Source organism: Hyperolius riggenbachi, chromosome 3, assembly GCF_040937935.1.
Source record: "Hyperolius riggenbachi isolate aHypRig1 chromosome 3, aHypRig1.pri, whole genome shotgun sequence".
NCBI lineage: Eukaryota > Metazoa > Chordata > Amphibia > Anura > Hyperoliidae > Hyperolius > Hyperolius riggenbachi.
Window position 1 is genome coordinate 451,809,372 of NC_090648.1, and position 18,631 is coordinate 451,828,002.

General features: G+C 47.6%; 1 protein-coding gene across 1 annotated transcript in view; it reads left to right on the forward strand.

The window, feature by feature from the left end:
- The window catches only part of LOC137564243 (cyclic AMP-responsive element-binding protein 3-like protein 2), a 115,100-nt gene that overhangs the window by 69,382 nt on the left and 27,087 nt on the right, over positions 1 to 18,631 (forward strand). Inside the window, exons 2-3 of the mRNA XM_068277857.1 lie at positions 10,852 to 11,068; positions 18,269 to 18,444. Coding sequence (XP_068133958.1) covers positions 10,852 to 11,068; positions 18,269 to 18,444 — 393 coding nt within the window. The remainder of the gene's footprint in view (positions 1 to 10,851; positions 11,069 to 18,268; positions 18,445 to 18,631) is intronic.

Genomic DNA, 18,631 nt, shown 5'->3' on the forward strand with positions numbered 1-18,631 from the left:
CGTTTCTGGGAAGCGAGTACGGTTTATGAATTGGCGCATTCAGCGCTGCTAACAGAAATAAGCTGTTCACACCCCAGAGGCAGACTGGGAGGGGGAGCCCTGCAGATGTGATGGATGCATGTGTGTTTAGAGAGGCAGATCTCACTGTTTGGTGTTGGGTTCATGCTGAGTTCAGTCTGCACACAATGAGACTGTGATAGAAGACTGAACTAACTCTGGAGAGCAGTGGAGAACCTATGCAGCTCTCACCTGTGTCATATCAGATCATTGTATGTCCGCCATACTATCTCGGGGAAAAAAACAAATATATAAGTAGATAAATACTTGCTCTACTTACATAACATATATATTGCACTGTCCCTTTATGATTCCTGTGAATTTTATAAAGGAAAAGTAGAGAATCCTATTCTAGACAGTTTCCATATTCACATTGGCTATTTTGAAGCCAGTCGTGATGTAATATCCGCCCTTAGTCTCCTCTGCCTGATTTGCCCGCCCTTCACTATAGAAAGTGCATTGTTTCAGCCTGAGAAATTCTGGCCAATCAAAGAGGAACAGAGGTGTGCGGGGGGTGGGGGGGGGGGGGGGGAACAGGAGGGAAAGAGGTTTGAGCCAATCAGGCTGCATTAGTGAAGTCTGAGGGGGAATAGAGAAGCGAAAAAAGACAACCCAGCATGCCCTGCAACTTCTCTTTTGTGTACCAAATTTTCTGTGTACCAAATAAGAGTCATGTAAACTGGGAAATGATAATTTATCAACAAGAAAAGTAATAGTGATTTTAACTTTTGGATTGCCTGATTCGCATCCTTATTACTTGTTTACCAGATAAAAATAATTGATTTTATGCCCGACAGTTACTCTTTAAAGTAAGAAGGAAGCCTCTGGATCCTATTGAGGCTTCCTTCAGCATCCTGCGGTCCCCCGTCACTGATCGCGGACCCCCGGAAGATTGCTGACAAGGCTAATTTATTGGGCCACGTTCCTCTTCTGGCATCAGCATGGCCGAGTAGTAGCCACACAAGCACGGCAGCACATGCGCCAGAGCTGCCCCCTGATCCTAGTCTAGTTTAGGATACACAGCAGGAAACCTCATAGGGAACAGCACCCTCTACAGCACGAAGCGTTTTGATTGGCCAAATAGTGTGGGTGTAGTTTACTCCAAACTATCTGAAACCTAGCAGTTTGAGAAGGTGCTGTCCACCCAATCAACCTAACGGTATTTCCCTATGAGGTTTCCTTCTGGGTCCCCTAAACTAGACTACCACCCAAGTCTTTTGGAACCATGATAGTTTGTTTGTAACATTTCTCTGTGAATTTCAGAGTTTAATCGCTAGCTAGCACTATGTGACTGTATTGGAAAGAGAATCTTGGTAGGTCTTGGCCGCAAACAGTTTGATCAGGCATGAACGGCCGAATTTACCATAAGGCACTGTAGGCACGTGCCTACAGGCGCCTGTTGATGGAAAGGCGGCTCACACCCCTCCCTGAGTGCCTCCTAGTGTTGGGCGAACAGTGTTCGCCACTGTTCGGGTTCTGCAGAACATCACCCTGTTCGGGTGATGTTCGAGTTCGGCCGAACACCTGACGGTGCTCGGCCAAACCGTTCGGCCATATGGCCGAACTAAGAGCGCATGGCCGAACGTTCCCCGAACGTTCGGCTAGCGCTGTGATTGGCCGAACGGGTCACGTGGTTCGGACCCGAACGCGCTCTGATTGGCCGAACGGTCACGTGGTTCGGGTAAATAAATACCCGAACCACGTCATATCTCCGCCATTTGTCTGTGGGTTTAGCTTTGGGTAGGCAGGCAGGGTAGTTCGCGCTCCAGCCACGCTAGCCAGGGTCCCCCCTGTCATTGTGTCACTGCTGGGAACAGTAGTACACCGCTTGCTCAGCCACACTATATAGCATTCTGTTTACTGCCACTCTGTGTACCTCGCTCAGCCACACTATATAGCATTCTGTTTACTGCCACTCTGTGTCTGCTGGGAATAGTAGTACACCGCTTGCTCAGCCACACTATATAGCATTCTGTTTACTGCCACTCTGTGTACCTCGCTCAGCCACACTATATAGCATTCTGTTTACTGCCACTCTGTGTCTGCTGGGAATAGTGGTACACCGCTCGCTCAGCCACACTATATAGCATTCTGTTCACTGTTCTGTGTCTGCTTGGAATAGTGGTACACCGCTCGCTCAGCCACACTATATAGCATTCTGTTTACTGTTCTGTGTCTGCTGGGAATAGTGGTACACCGCTCGCTCAGCCACACTATATAGCATTCTGTTTACTGTTCTGTGTCTGCTGGGAATAGTGGTACACCGCTCGCTCAGCCACACTATATAGCATTCTGTGCACTGTTCTGTGTCTGCTGGGAATAGTGGTACACCGCTCGCTCAGCCACACTATATAGCATTCTGTTCACTGTTCTGTGTCTGCTGGGAATAGTGGTACACCGTTCGCTCAGCCACACTATATAGCATTCTGTTTACTGTTCTGTGTCTGCTGGGAATAGTGGTACACCGCTCGCTCATCCACACTATATAGCATTCTGTTCACTGTTCTGTGTCTGCTGGGAATAGTGGTACACCGCCCGCTCAGCCACACTATATAGCATTCTGTTCACTGTTCTGTGTCTGCTGGGAATAGTGGTACACCGCTCGCTCAGCCACACTATATAGCATTCTGTTCACTGTTCTGTGTCTGCTGGGAACAGTAGTACACCGCTCGCTCAGCCAGAGTATATAGCATTGTGTTTACTGCCACTCTGTGTACACCGCTCAGCCAGACTATATACCATTGTTTACTGACACTCTGTGTACACCGCTCAGCCAGACTATATACCATTGTTTACTGACACTCTGTGTACACCGCTCAGCCAGACTATATACCATTGTTTACTGCCACTCTGATTCTGCTGGGAACAGTAGTACACCGCTCGCTCAGCCAGACTATATAGCATTGTGTTTACTGCCACTCTGTGTACACCGCTCAGCCAGACTATATACCATTGTTTACTGACACTCTGTGTACACCGCTCAGCCAGACTATATACCATTGTTTACTGAAACTCTGTGTACACCGCTCAGCCAGACTATATACCATTGTTTACTGCCACTCTGATTCTGCTGGGAACAGTAGTACACCGCTCGCTCAGCCAGACTATATACCATTGTTTACTGACACTATATAGCAGACTATATAGCATTGTGTGTACACCGCTCAGCCAGACTATATACCATTGTTTACTGACACTCTGTGTACACCGCTCAGCCAGACTATATACCATTGTTTACTGCCACTCTGATTCTGCTGGGAACAGTAGTACACCGCTCGCTCAGCCAGACTATATACCATTGTTTACTGACACTCTGTGTACACCGCTCAGCCAGACTATATACCATTGTTTACTGCCACTCTGATTCTGCTGGGAACAGTAGTACACCGCTCGCTCAGCCAGACTATATACCATTGTTTACTGACACTCTGTGTACACCGCTCAGCCAGACTATATACCATTGTTTACTGCCACTCTGATTCTGCTGGGAACAGTAGTACACCGCTCGCTCAGCCAGACTATATACCATTGTTTACTGACACTATATAGCAGACTATATAGCATTGTGTGTACACCGCTCAGCCAGACTATATACCATTGTTTACTGCCACTCTGATTCTGCTGGGAACAGTAGTACACCGCTCGCTCAGCCAGACTATATAGCATTGTGTTTACTGCCACTCTGTGTACACCGCTCAGCCAGACTATATACCATTGTTTACTGACACTCTGTGTACACCGCTCAGCCAGACTATATACCATTGTTTACTGAAACTCTGTGTACACCGCTCAGCCAGACTATATACCATTGTTTACTGCCACTCTGATTCTGCTGGGAACAGTAGTACACCGCTCGCTCAGCCAGACTATATACCATTGTTTACTGACACTATATAGCAGACTATATAGCATTGTGTGTACACCGCTCAGCCAGACTATATACCATTGTTTACTGACACTCTGTGTACACCGCTCAGCCAGACTATATACCATTGTTTACTGCCACTCTGATTCTGCTGGGAACAGTAGTACACCGCTCGCTCAGCCAGACTATATACCATTGTTTACTGACACTCTGTGTACACCGCTCAGCCAGACTATATACCATTGTTTACTGCCACTCTGATTCTGCTGGGAACAGTAGTACACCGCTCGCTCAGCCAGACTATATACCATTGTTTACTGACACTCTGTGTACACCGCTCAGCCAGACTATATACCATTGTTTACTGCCACTCTGATTCTGCTGGGAACAGTAGTACACCGCTCGCTCAGCCAGACTATATAGCATTGTGTTTACTGCCACTCTGTGTACACCGCTCAGCCACACTATATAGCATTGCGTACTCTGCCAGTCAGTGTGTATATTGCTGGGATCAGTAATACTCCACTCACCGTCAACCACTATATGAGCTCAACATGAGTTCCCCAGAGACCTCCGCTGTGAGCAGCACTCCCAACAACAGCAACAGCCAACGCCCCACGCAAGCTATAACATCCACCCCAGCAGCCAGTGGTCAGCAGCAGCCCTCCCCGGAGGAGAACGTTGTGTCCATCAGTCCGTCGCCAGAGCGATTAATGAGGGCTGCCATTGAGGAGATGATGGGGCCTGATGTGGAGGAGGAGGTCTGGCTCAGGCCAGCATCCCAAGTTAATGTTGAGGACGATGAGGGGTCTGTGTCTGGGGATGTTGGGGTGGCAGAGGTGGTGGGTGGGTCAGACTCAGGAGAAGAGTTGTATGATGAGGATGATGATCGGGACCATCTGTATGTGCCTCAGAGTCCGACCCCGGAAAACATGTTGTATCGTGTGTTTAGGTACTAAAATCTGCGTTCCCTCCCAGTAGTGTTGGGCGAACAGTGTTTGCCACTGTTCGGGTTCTGCAGAACATCACCCTGTTCGGGGTGACTATATAGCAGACTATATAGCATTGTGTTTAATGCCACTCTGTGTACACGGCTCAGCCACACTATATAGCATTGTGTTTACTTCCACTCTGTGTCTGCTGGGAACAGTAGTACACCGCTCACCCGCCACTGTATAGCATTGTGCTCTGTGTCACTGCTGACAATAGTGGTACACCGCTCACCCACCACTGTATAGCATTTCTGTACTGCCACTGTACTGCTGCCAGTCAGCGTGTACTTTAAGGATAAGTGAAATGAGGAAGAAATCCGGTGAAAGAGGGAGGGGCAAGGGAAGAGGTGTTTCCCCTGACGGTTCACGTACAGGCCACAGGGGAGCACCCAAGAAAACCCACTCAATACTGCCCATGTTGTCCAGGACAACAACCCTCACAGATCCAAAAGAACAGGACCAGATAATTACTTGGATGACCTCTCAAGCGTCCAGCAGTGGGTTAAGCAGCACCAGCACATCACGCACGAGGTCCGAGTCCTCAGCCAGTTAAAGTCTGGGCTTTCTTTGAAGACTGCACTGAGGATGTTACCATGGCGATTTGCAAGGTGTGCAAGACCCGCCTGAGCAGGGGGAAAAGTATTAACAACCTCTCCACCACCAGCATGAGCCGCCACATTCTATCCAAACATCCCACTCTGTGGGCAAACGCGGCAGGACAGGGTACCACCAGCAACACTGCCTCCCTTGGGTTCACCAGACTCACCACCAGACCCGCCTCAGCAGCAGCAGTAGCCCAGCCATTGCGTGGTTCACAACATTCACAAACATCAGACGATGCTGACACTGTCACTTTCCGGACTAGTGCTCTTGAGGTCTCCCAGTGTTCATCAAACACAACAACCAACAGCCCTTCGGTGTGCAGCGCTACGGTTGAGTTGTCTGTCTCTGAGATGTTTGAGCACAAGAGGAAATTGCCAGCAAATGACCCCCGGGCCGTGGCAGTAACAGCCAGCCAGCATAGCCAAGCTTCTGGCCTGCGAAATGCTGCCATATCGAGTGGTGGAGACAAACAGCTTCAAGGGCATGATGTCAGTGGCCATCCCACGTTACGTTGTTCCCAGCCGCTACCACTTTGCGCGCTCTGCAGTGCCTGAGTTGCATGAGCACGTGGTCAGCTAAATAACCCGAAGCTTGAAGAATGCCGTTGCCTGCAAGGTTCACCTCACCACTGACACCTGGACGAGTGCGTTCGGCCAGGGTCGATACATCTCCCTTACCGCGCACTGGGTGAACCTTGTGGAGCCTGGCAGCGATTCCTCACCTGCTACGGCGCGGGTGTTGCCCACGCCGCAAACAGCTGGATAACAACAGCAGCACCTACCTCTCTGACTCCTTCTCCTCCAACGCATCTCAAAGCTGTACCTCATCCGGAAATGCTAACCCAGCACCAGCAGCAGTAGGATCGTGGAAGCAGTGCAGCACAGCTGTTGGCATGCGTCAGCAAGCGTTGCTGAAGCTGATCTGCCTTGGGGATAAGCAGCACACAGGGGAGGAAATTTGGAGGGGAATAAAGGAACAGACGGATTTGTGGCTGGCACCGCTGGACCTGAAACCGGGCATGAAGCTAGACACCTGGCACGAACTGGCAATGTACGCAATAGAGGTGCTGGCTTGCCCGGCAGCCAGCGTTATGTCGGAACGCTGTTTCAGTGCTGCCGGAGGCATCATCACAGATCGGCGTATCCGCCTCTCCACAGAAAATGCAGACCGTCTGACTCAAATTAAAATGAATCAATCCTGGATTGGAAACGACTACGCAACACTCCTGGACCCCAACCAAGTAACATGACCGATGAACATCTGGGATGGTTTAGCGTTTCCGGTCCCTGTTTATTGAACCTCTCATCTGTATTACATTTATGACTGCATGGCGGCAAAAAGCATTGCTGCTATATCCGCACGCTTTTTGTCCTCATGCAAGGCCTGGGTTGTTGTGTCTCACAAAGCGTGGCCTTCTCCTCCTGCGCCTCCTCCTGTTCCATCACGTGTGCTGCTGCTGCTGCTGCTGCTGCTGGGTTACCGTTGCCGCGTGGTCCCTGTTTATGGAACCTCTTATCTTTATTACATTTATGACTACATGGCGGTACAAAGCATGCTATCCGCACGCTTTTTGTCCTCATGCAAGGCCTGGGTTGTTGTGTCTCACAAAGCGTGGCCTTCTCCTCCTGCGCCTCCTGTTCCATCACGTGTGCTGCTGCTGCTGCTGCTGCTGGGTTAGCGTTGCCGCGTGGTCCCTGTTTATTGAACCTCTTATCTTTATTACATTTATGACTACATGGCGGTACAAAGCATGCTATCCGCACGCTTTTTGTCCTCATGCAAGGCCTGGGTTGTTGTGTCTCACAAAGCGTGGCCTTCTCCTCCTGCGCCTCCTCCTGTTCCATCACGTGTGCTGCTGCTGCTGCTGCTGCTGCTGGGTTACCGTTGCCGGTCCCTGTTTATGGAACCTCTTATCTTTATTACATTTATGACTACATGGCGGTACAAAGCATGCTATCCGCACGCTTTTTGTCCTCATGCAAGGCCTGGGTTGTTGTGTCTCACAAAGCGTGGCCTTCTCCTCCTGCGCCTCCTCCTGTTCCATCACGTGTGCTGCTGCTGCTGCTGCTGCTGGGTTAGCGTTGCCGCGTGGTCCCTGTTTATTGAACCTCTTATCTTTATTACATTTATGACTACATGGCGGTACAAAGCATGCTCTCCGCACGCTTTTTGTCCTCATGCAAGGCCTGGGTTGTTGTGTCTCACAAAGCGTGGCCTTCTCCTCCTGCGCCTCCTCCTGTTCCATCACGTGTGCTGCTGCTGGGTTAGCGTTGCCGCGTGGTCCCTGTTTATTGAACCACTTATCTTTATTACATTTATGACTGCATGGTGGTACAAAGCATGCTATCCGCACGCTTCTTGTCCTCATGCAAGGCCTGGGTTGTTGTGTCTCAAAGCGTGGCCTTCTCCTCCTGCGCCACCCTCCTCCTGTTCCATCACGTGTGCTGCTGCTGGGTTAGCATTACCGGTCCCTTTTCCTGGAACCTCTTATATGTATTACATTTATGACTGCATGCCGACAAAAAGCATGTTACCTGTGCAAAGAAAACAGACATTTCCCGCATTTAAAAGACAGTTTTCCCTTTGAAACTTTAAAATCGATTTTCTCAAAAACTATAAGCTCTTTTTGCTAAATTTTTTTTTCCTCTTGTACCCACTCCCAAGGTGCACATACCCTGTAAATTTGGGGTATGTAGCATGTAAGGAGGCTTTACAAAGCACAAAAGTTCGGGTCCCCATTGACTTCCATTATGTTCGGAGTTCGGGTCGAACACCCGAACATCGCGGACATGTTCGGCCTGTTCGGCCCGAACCCGAACATCTAGATGTTCGCCCAACACTGCCTCCCTCCTTCCCTATGCAGAATCCTGATGAGAGCGTAAATGGGACGTTACTCACCGACAAGATCTCCCTTCAGTCAGGGGCACCTCTAGCTACCTAATACTTGGGGGCACCTCTAGCTACTAAGTTTTGAGGGTACTTCTGGCTACCTAATACTGAGGGGAACCTGTAGCTACCTATGATGGGCAAGGGAGGTAAGGGAGAAGTACAAGCTGGGACAGCCAGCACACTAGCAGTGCAGTTTGGGGGGGGGGGGGGGGGGGGAGACGGGGGTATGTCCATGTAGGGTGAAGTCTAGGATATCAGGACATCTGTACCTATAGGCTCCTGTGATGTAAATCCAGGCCTGGGCAGGAATGTGTTCCTCCAGCTTCCGCTGTGTCTGAGACCTCTCTCCTATGGCCACCCTTGCTGAGCAATCCCAGATGGTATTGGGATTGTCCAGAGTGCGGCCATGTTGTTCTGTGTACACAGCTCTTCACTCACAGACAGGCTTTGCTCTGACTTAGCAGGAGGTCTGAACTCTTTGGTGGCCTGTTTACAGAAACATCCTGCTCGTTCTCTACACCATAAACCAGTTCCCATTATTGTTTTTTCTCACCCTGTGTGTGCTGCTGGGGATGTGTTATTTGTCATGGTCACCCTGACCTGAAACCTTATTCACTATTTATATAAAGGCACTTTAGAAAAAGCACTGAAATGGCAGTACAGTTCTATTAAAGAAAAAGGAAACCATACAAAACAATTATTGAGCTTCATAGAGGAATGCTGCTTCCCATTAAACTCAGAACTTTCTCTCTGCTCTAAAAGATAAGCAACATCATAATAACATTTAAAGAAAAACATTTCTTTGTTAAAGCGGATGCAAATCCTGCAATATATCTGAAAAGTGTCTAATTCCTGCTTTCATGGAAGCAGACATAGAGTTATCATCCTGTGTTTACCAGATAGCTCTGTCGTGGCAGAGGAGATGATCAGACACAGCTGAGAGGCAGCCTCCATATCCCTCTCGCTTCAGGTCCCCTTTAATATACTGCTTTTCATTAGGGCTGGTCAGTGCGATGCAGCATCGTGCACATTTTCAATGCAACTTTATGCAGCTTGAAAATTTAAAGGGGCACTACAGCGAAAAACTGTAAAATTTAAAATACGTGCAAACGTATACAAATAAGAAGTACTTCATTTTTTCCAGAGTAAAATGAGCCATAAATTACTTTTCTCTTATGTTGCTGTCACTTACAGTAGGTAGTAGAAATCTGACAGAAGTGACAGGTTTTGGACTAGTCCATCTCTTTATAGGGGATTCTCAGGGATGTATTTATTTTCAAAAGCATTCAAAAGCACTTAGTGAATGGCAGTTGCTCTGTCCAGTTGCCAAAAAACTGTGTAGAGAGCAGGGAGCTGGCCAGTATCATTGTTTAAATCCTTTTTCGGGAATATCTTTTTAAAGAATAAAAGCCTTGCTGAGAATCCCCTATGAAGAGATGGACTAGTCCAAAACCTGTCGCTTCTGTCAGATTTCTACTACCTACTGTAATTGACAGCTACGTAGGAGAAAAGTAATTTATGGCTCATTTTACTCTGGAAAAAATGTACTTCTTATTTGTATATGTTTGCACATATTTTACATTTTACAGTTTTTCGATGCAGTGCCCCTTTAACCAGTCCAATTCTCCCCTTGCAGGATTAGATTAGTCCTTTTTTAATCTGCATATATCTGCATTGAAAATTTGCATGATCCTGCTTCAACTTGGAACAATATGCATCTCATTGACCTTAGTCCTCAGTTAAGATAAGTCCGTAGTGATCAGTGGGGCCCAAATATCGGTCGCACATGTCAGAGGTTAGCACCTGTCACCACAGTATCATTTTTATTTTAAATGAGCACATTCAAGTTTTGACTGAAATCCCACTTTGACAAAAACTAGAGCCGTCACCCAAGAACATTCCTAGTTTAATCCCAGTTCTGGTTCAGCCGCCTGATAATTAAACAGGCGCTGTAACAGTTCATAAATAAATGCAGTAATTATTCAGAATACCCACTTTTACTGTAATTTCCTGGTTTCAACATCAGAAACACTTCCTATAGCTATATGTTGCTGTATATTGAATGTAGCCCCGCCTTCCAACTGATGCTTAGCTTAGGCTGTTCATCTATGTGGAATACACTCCAAAAGCCCCCCCCCCCCCCCCCCCCAAGCATTCTGAAAGAGCAGGTATATTTTGCGCTGGCTTCAGAACTCTCAGTAACCAAAGATTCTGTAGGGATGCACCTGACAGGACTACAGATGTTGAGACATGTAATAAATGTCAGAATGTAAATCCGGGAGAGGAAAGATTTTACAGTAGGCAAACACTAACTAAATGATTTATAAATGAATATTGTTAAAAAAAATGTTTATTAATTACATTATTTTCACGACAGCCCCTCTTTAATGCTTTGCGGACACGTGTTGGTCCATGTAATAACGGCAGAATTCGTTTCCTCCGCAGCCTTTCTCGGAGCTCCTGGATGACTCCGCCTTGCTGGATGCGCTGGGACAGCTGATTGGAGACCCCTTCCTGACGGAGAAGTATGAAATGATGGAAGTGGAGAACCCCAACTCCCCCTCCCCCATGATCAAGGCGGAACACAGCTACTCCCTATGCGGGGACTCTCGCCCTCAGTCGCCCTTCACCCATGGCTCCTCCGATGACAACTTCAGTGATGGTAAGCAGAGCAGGATCATCCACCAGGCAAGCTAGGCTGGTGCCTGAGGCCTAGTGGGTGTCAACGGGGCCACCTGTCACCTTTTCTGACCTCTCTCCACCTCAGCTTACCAAAAAGACCACAAGGGGGGCCCAAATCTATGGCCTTGCCTAGGGCCCCATCACATCTTAATCCATCTCTGATGGTAAGAGAAGCGGCCACTGGGCATGGTGGCCGGGGCCTAGCATTTCGGGTTTTTTTTTTTTTTTCTGAGTAGCAAAGTAGTTAAGTGAATTTTTGATAACAGTTGTTATGGGGTCGTTTTTAGTGTGAGAATAAGGCGCCGGGTAAGTCTATAGTAAAATAAAAGTAATGTTACATTACTGATATTTTAACTGTCGCCTCCGCCCAGCAACCAATAGAATAGGCTGCTCGGCATTGCATACGTGAAAATACTGTGCGCTTTAGGCTTTGACATGATCATACAAGTTGGTTATACTGACATTCACGATACTGATTTTCCAGTGTAGGCTCACTTTAAAAGAAAACAAGAGGTTGACATAAAGCTGGCCATACACTTATAGATTTTTACTCAATGTTCTAAAACGATCAATTCTTTTTCAGAAGGAATCTATTCTTTCCACCCACTGCACATCGATTTTCAAAAGAATCCAACAGAGAATCTATGAAGAATCGATCGAACCGCAGCATTGCACCGTTTGATTTAATGCAACGCTATGGTGTATTGATTTTCAATCACTCTTGCCCCGCCCCCAATTGACCTAGATTTTGTGTCCTGTCTGGTCTATACTTTTCATTGTTTTTTTTTTTGTCAAATTCCCAATTGATTTCAGCATGAAATCTCTCGGAAATCAGCCTTGTGCATAATGCATCAGCCGGCCTGACGCTGCCCTAAACCCCCCCTCCCCCTCCACCCAACCAATGTAAAATTTTCCCCGCCGGTCCCTGGTGCAGCATATTTTACCTGTCTGCGTCTGCTGGCTCCGGGCCTCATCTGCAACCCTCATATACACGCCCCTCATGGTTTCTGGCGTTACCTGTGTGCATGTGGGATGTACGGAGTGCGGACAGAGCCAGAAACCAGCGGACGCTACGGACAGGTAAAGCTGTACTGGGGGGTGGGTTACATTTCGTTGCCCGATATCACTCGTCGTTACGGCTGGACACCCGATTGAACATGGCGGCCTGACATCTTGCAGCATGTCCAATCGATATGTGCGACCAATTTCGGCCTGATATTGGTTGTACCGTCATCCAATTTGATTATAAATCGAATGGTCAATCGGTCGCCAAGTCGAGAAATTTATGATCACCTAAAAAGGAATCGATTCCCATCCGATTCGATCAGAGTGATTAAATCTGCAGGGATTCGAATGGGAAAATCAGGGTGTGTATGGGCACCTGAGGCTACATTCACAATGGGACATTGCGTTGTAATGCGATGTTAAAGTTACAAAGCAGCATTACAACGCAACACAAAAAAAAAGTGGTATCGCACATTAACGCTGTTACCTTTCCATACAGTAGGTACAGTAAAGCATACAGGCAATGAAAAGTATGCTTTCCTGTACCCGTTAACGTGTGCGTTTAGAGGTAATGCACTGCTTTAAAGAGAACCCGAGGCGGGGTTCTGACAATGAAATCCACGTACAGAGGCTGGGTCTGCCTATACTGCCTAGCCTCTGTTGCTATTTCAATCCCCCCTAAGTTACCCCCTGCACTCTGCAATCCCCTATAAATCAGCCATGCTGTGCGGGCTGTGTTTACATCTGTACTATCACTCTGTGTGCTCCCCCCGCCTCCTGCATAGCTCCGGTCACCCCGGCGTCCCTTCCCTCCATTCAGTGGGGAGGGAAGGGACGCGGGCGGGGACCGGAGCTATGCAAGTCGTGGGGGGAGCGGCAGACTGAAAGTACAGAGGTAAACACAGCCCGCTGCGACACACTGTGTGTCGACAGCGCGGCTGTGATTTATGGGGGATAGCAGAGCGCGGGGGGGGGGGGGGGGGGCTTAGGGGGGATTGAAATGGCAACATTGCATTGTCAAGAACCCCACCTCGGGTTCTCTTTAAGCAGTTCATTACCATAACGCTACACCTTACAATGCAGCCCTAACGTCGCACTATGAACGTCCCATAGGATTAGCATTGCAGTGCAGTAAGCTGCGTTTATAAGAGTTTATAAAGCAGCTCCGCAATGTCCCACTGTGAATGAGGCCTCAAGAATGCCGTGTTAGATCTCTCACAGAGGAACAACATATGTCTATAACTGGCAATCAGGGTAACGGTTACTAGTATGCAAATGAACAAGGGCTTTCTGTGCTATAATTACTGGTGGAGGAAACTGGATGACAGTTGCTGGTGATTCTGTGGAATTACCAGAAAGGAAGTTGCTGCTCGTCGTTGGAAATATTCCCCTCTCAACGTGCCACTTGCAGTGTTCCCAGCTCCTACTCTGATCACAACTATCAAATTCAGACTGATTATGTCAGAACTGGTAACATAACCTCGGAGCAGGAACCATCTCTCTTAATGGAAACACTCCTACTGTTTACAAGGGACTCAGTGCCTCCAAACCACTTGTGGAAGAATTTAGAAAATTAGGAGTGCAGCAGCAGGTCATAGCTGTCAGTGCTTTGGGCAGGCCCAGACACAACTCCTTCTTAGTGATGGGTGATAGTCTTATTTTGTTTCTGAATTCAGGTGCTCTTGATGCAAACAAAAGCTATCTCTCCCCTTACAAGCAGGATTCCACACATGCCTCCTTTTGTTTGGTACGGTTGGATTTCTGTGAGTCTCTGTGAAGTTGACGGCAGAGCCTGAGTGTGTGACCATGTTCTGCCCCTCTACCGGTGGCATAGGTAACCCTTTAGTGCCTGCAGCAGCTGTCAGATGTCACTGAGGAACATCAACCCTGCATGGAAGATAGCAGCCTCTGTGGCAGCGAAATCCAACCCCGGCCCAGTGCTGGATTGTGGTGCATTTTCAGCTGGTCTGTGGGCCTGGCTTCTCTCTCTAGTTTAATTCCTGCGAAGCAGCGTGCAGCAGAGCGCGACCAAGTGGCGCCGGTTTCTCCGTTTAGCCGTCTGCTGTACAGGCTCATCCACCACACTGCACTTGATGCTGATATGCATCAGGAGCTGTATGAAGTACACTGTAGCACAGCAGATGGCTGTAAGGAGAGGACAGTGCCACCTGGTGGTGCTCTGCTGTGCGCTGCTCTGCAGGAATTAAACTAGATCAGTGATGGCTAACCTTGGCACTCCAGCTGTGACAAAACTACAAATCCCATCATGCCTCTGCCTCCCCGAGTTATGCTTAGAGCTCAGAGTATTGCAATGCCTCATGGGACTTGTAGTTCCCCCACAGCTGGAGTGCCAAGGTTAGCCATCACTGAACTAGAGAGAGGCCAGGCCCGCAGACCAGCATGGCTGCTGACTATGTTGGGGAAAGTTGGATTTGGGGGGAGACCCTTGCCCAGTTAAGCTGTGCTTGTGTAAGGTGGGAGGCCCATTTTCATGCGCCTGCACTCTTATTCCCCACCCTCTACCTTAATCCCCCCCACACTCTTTTTCTCCCAATACACCACCATACCCCCCCCCCCCCCGGGGATCCACCATAGCCCCTGACGTTACCACCAAGCACCCCCCTTCCCCCGGTCACTGGAAAAAGTTCACACTTTAAAGTTGTCCTTAGTCCGATAGCGGTTGGGGACCCCTGCAGACACAGCAGATTATGCTGTAGGATGAGATGACACTATATGTTAGTAAAAAAAAGGGGGTGTTTACCTACATAGAGCATAGACGAGATGGGATCCTGTTTGTTATATTACAAAAAAGTTTGCACTGCATTGTTATCTTGATGTGGGTTTCACAGATCACCTCATTTGCTCTACCCTTGCAGCAGTGCCATGCCCCCCCCTAGTGTTGCCATGTTCCCCGTTTTTGTCTGTGTGGGAATTTATAAGCCTTATACGGATTGAAATTGGACGTTAATCGGTAATAACAACCCTGCACATAAAAATACATAGAGCTCAACCAATTTATGGAAAATTTTAACAAAAGTGAAATTGAAATTGACCTTTAAATGATCACCATGGCAACCATATTCCAACAGCACTGTTATCTGAGCAGTTATAACTCATTAGTGGTTCCTGTTCGCCTCCCATTGTGTATTTAACACAGAGACAATAAGGAAACAGTTGAATGGAGATTATAGGTGTGACAGGGCTGTCATTGTTTGTCCTGGAAGACTATTTCCTTGTAAAGCTATTTGTTCTGCTAGAAATGCTGAAATATGATTTTCAGGTGAACATACCTCCATGATGCAATATAAGGTCCCATTACAGGGAACAATATTAAAGGAATACCCCATAACCAGATGAAACTATAGTGGAGCAGCCCCTGAAACCATTTGAGGACCCAGAGCTTTGGGAAGCTTCTCCTACTTACCTTCCAGAATCTATGCACCAGGTCTGGACTTGTAATGGATGGGGAGGTTCCTCATTACCACCTGGTCACTTTTTTTGTGGAGAGGGGGCTCGGACCATGATGACCACACTTGTTATGGGTGGTGGGATTGTGATGGCCACACTTGTTATGGGTGGTGGGATCGTGATGGCCACACTTGTTATGGGTGGTGGGATCGTGATGGCCACACTTGTTGTGGGAGTGCGATCGTGATGGCCACACTTGTTGTGGGAGTGGGATCGTAATGGTCACACTTGTTGTGGGAGTGGGATCGTAATGGTCACACTTGTTGTGGGAGTGGGATCGTGATGGTCACACTTGTTGTGGGAGTGGGATCGTGATGGCCACACTTGTTGTGGGAGTGGGATTGTGATGGCCACACTTGTTATGGATGTTGGATCATGATGACTACACCTGTTACAGTTTGGTGGATTGGATCATGATGGCCACATTTATTATATGGGAGGGTAGAAGGAATAATGATGGCCACACTTGCTATGGTTGGGGGAAGGGGGAGAATCATGATGGCCACACTGATTATATGGGTGGGGAGATCCTGATGGTCACATTTGTTATATCGCAAAACGCTTGTTATGTGGGGGGCATCATGATGGCTGCACTTGCTTAATTACCCCTGGCAGTGTGCCCCAAGGTTGTGGGGGCTACCATGGGGTGAGAGGGAAAGGGGTGGGAACATTGAGGGCCTCATCGTTTGCTGGAGTGTCCCATGAGTTCTGATTGCACCCCTGTCCATGAGGTGTCATTAGAAAATTCCTTTTTTGGTATCAGCTGCAAAAGTTTCAAAACCCCCACTCTGTCCAACTGTCTGACTTATCTATATATACATGAGTCTAGTGATAGAAAGAGAATCAGATTGTTTCTGTTACAGCTGAGGATTGCCAATGATCCCTCACACCCAGGCCACCGTTACTTCAGTTTGCTCCCTCTGGGCCGAAGACTTCGTGCCATCCCCACAAAGACTGCGAGACATAGGAAATTCTTCTTCCCATCGGCTGTCAGCCACTTGAACTCACTCCACATACTTCCATCTGTGCAAGCCCAAACAAGCGGGGGGGGGGGAATGGTTGTACCGCTCCCGATCGGTCAACTGAAGAAACCACCACTATACGAACCGTGATGTTATGTAATTTTCTGATGCAAATTGTATGCAAATGTACTGTAATCTATCTCTATTGCTATGCACTCTTCTATCTTCTTCCTGAGCTACAGTATATGTATGTGCCAAAAATAATTCCGGGCATGATTGCTCATGCTTGGCGAAATAAATGATTCTGTAGGAATAGTTGTGTCATCTTTCAAGATGCTATCATTCTGGGCAGTTTAGATGCACTGAGTCTACCAGGCCTTATTGAACTTGCGTTGATGGTAGAATTAGCCAATAATGATCGCTCCCATAGTTTTGTTATGATAGGTTTCGTCATATCTCTCCTTTCTCGGCAGAGATTACACTAAACGGCGTGACTACTCAAGGTCCAGGCAGGGGTTAAAGTCTACCTTCTGAAAAGCAGTCAGGAGCCTGGAGTAGTGAGGTGTAGGGTTACTCCGCTGACGTCATTCGCCCCATAGGCTTGACAGTTCAATCCCCTTCGCATGGCTGCCTAACAATATTGCAGCTCTCCATCCTTGCGTAAACACTGAGAAGTGAGAGCATGTGGGTCGGACTCGGGCAGAAATATGTCACGTTTTATTACTTCACAACAATCTGCTTATTCTGCTTTGTGTAGGTGCTGCATGGTTACATTGTTCAGAAATAAAACACTGATCATTGTATATAGGTGGTGGCAGCAAGTGTGGGCTTTTAACTCCTCAACAACCCTTAACGGATTTCCACAAACCGTTACAAAAGCCAGCTGTGGAATAACTGTATTAAATGGAACTAAACTTTCAAGATCAAATTGCTTCCCAAGTGATCAGTAATTTTTTTTTTGTATTCACTGGATCTTGGTAGAACTGCAACAATACATTTGCTAATCACTTTTCTCCAATAGAACCCAAAGTGCGTAAGCTTGTCCCAGTTCAGTATTTAGTTGCAGTTAATGATATGTACAGGAAAAAAAATCATACAATCATAAATGCCAGACTAAACAGGTGGCTTTTTAGTTTTGATTTAAATGCCTCCAGGGTTGGAGCTGCCTTGACTAAGTGTGGCAAGGCATTCCAAAGCTTAGGGGCAGCATGACAGAAGGCTCAGTAAATAATACCAATATTTTACTACAACTAAACCTAACCCTATTCTCAATAAATAACCCTCCCCCCCCCCCCTCTACCCATGCCTAACCTTTACCACCCCCTCCCGGACGCCTAACCTTAACCAACCCTCCTCAATGCCTAACCTTAACCAACCCCCAATCCACCGCAAAACAAAAGCAAACATTTTAGAATGCCGCAGAAGTTTGAGTGCTGCCCATATAAATAGAGGCTATGGGTGGAAACTTAAGTGCCCACAGTGCTTGATAAAAAGCAGGTGTCGGGGCTGCCCGCAATGCAAAATACGCTTAAATTTCCGAACATAGCCACTGGGGCGGTATCCAAAACTTCCACAATCCATGGGAGCTTAAATTTCCAGTTTGAGTGATAGGTTATTTGAAAGGGGAGAGAGAGGTTAGCTCTGGAGCTGTGTGGGAGACAGTAACTGCAGTGGTTCAACCCTTGTTTAGCACTTTCCATTCCCTTGCTTGACTGCATGCCAATGCCATATTTTGCTTTCCTCAGGTGATCTTACGGGTGAAGATTGGTGCCTTGGTGGGCAGCTCACATCTACCAAGATTAAGATGGAAGGCTCTGGAGGGGAGGGTTCAGGTCTCACCCCTTCGGTGAGCTTAACAGGCAACGGGATGACAGCTCCTCTTGAGGTGGAGCCTCTGCCACAGATGCCTGAGCCAGATCAGGTAAGCATTAGATTATGTACAACTTATTGAATATCAAAAGCTTTTAACACTGTCGTCTGGTGCACAAGACGAGGGTGCAGGGACTAGGACTAATGTGTGAACGGGTATAGAGAACTGACTGAAGGACAGAAGAGGTGTAATAGTATGTGAATCAAACCGACTGATTGTTAGTAAAGGGGTTCCACAA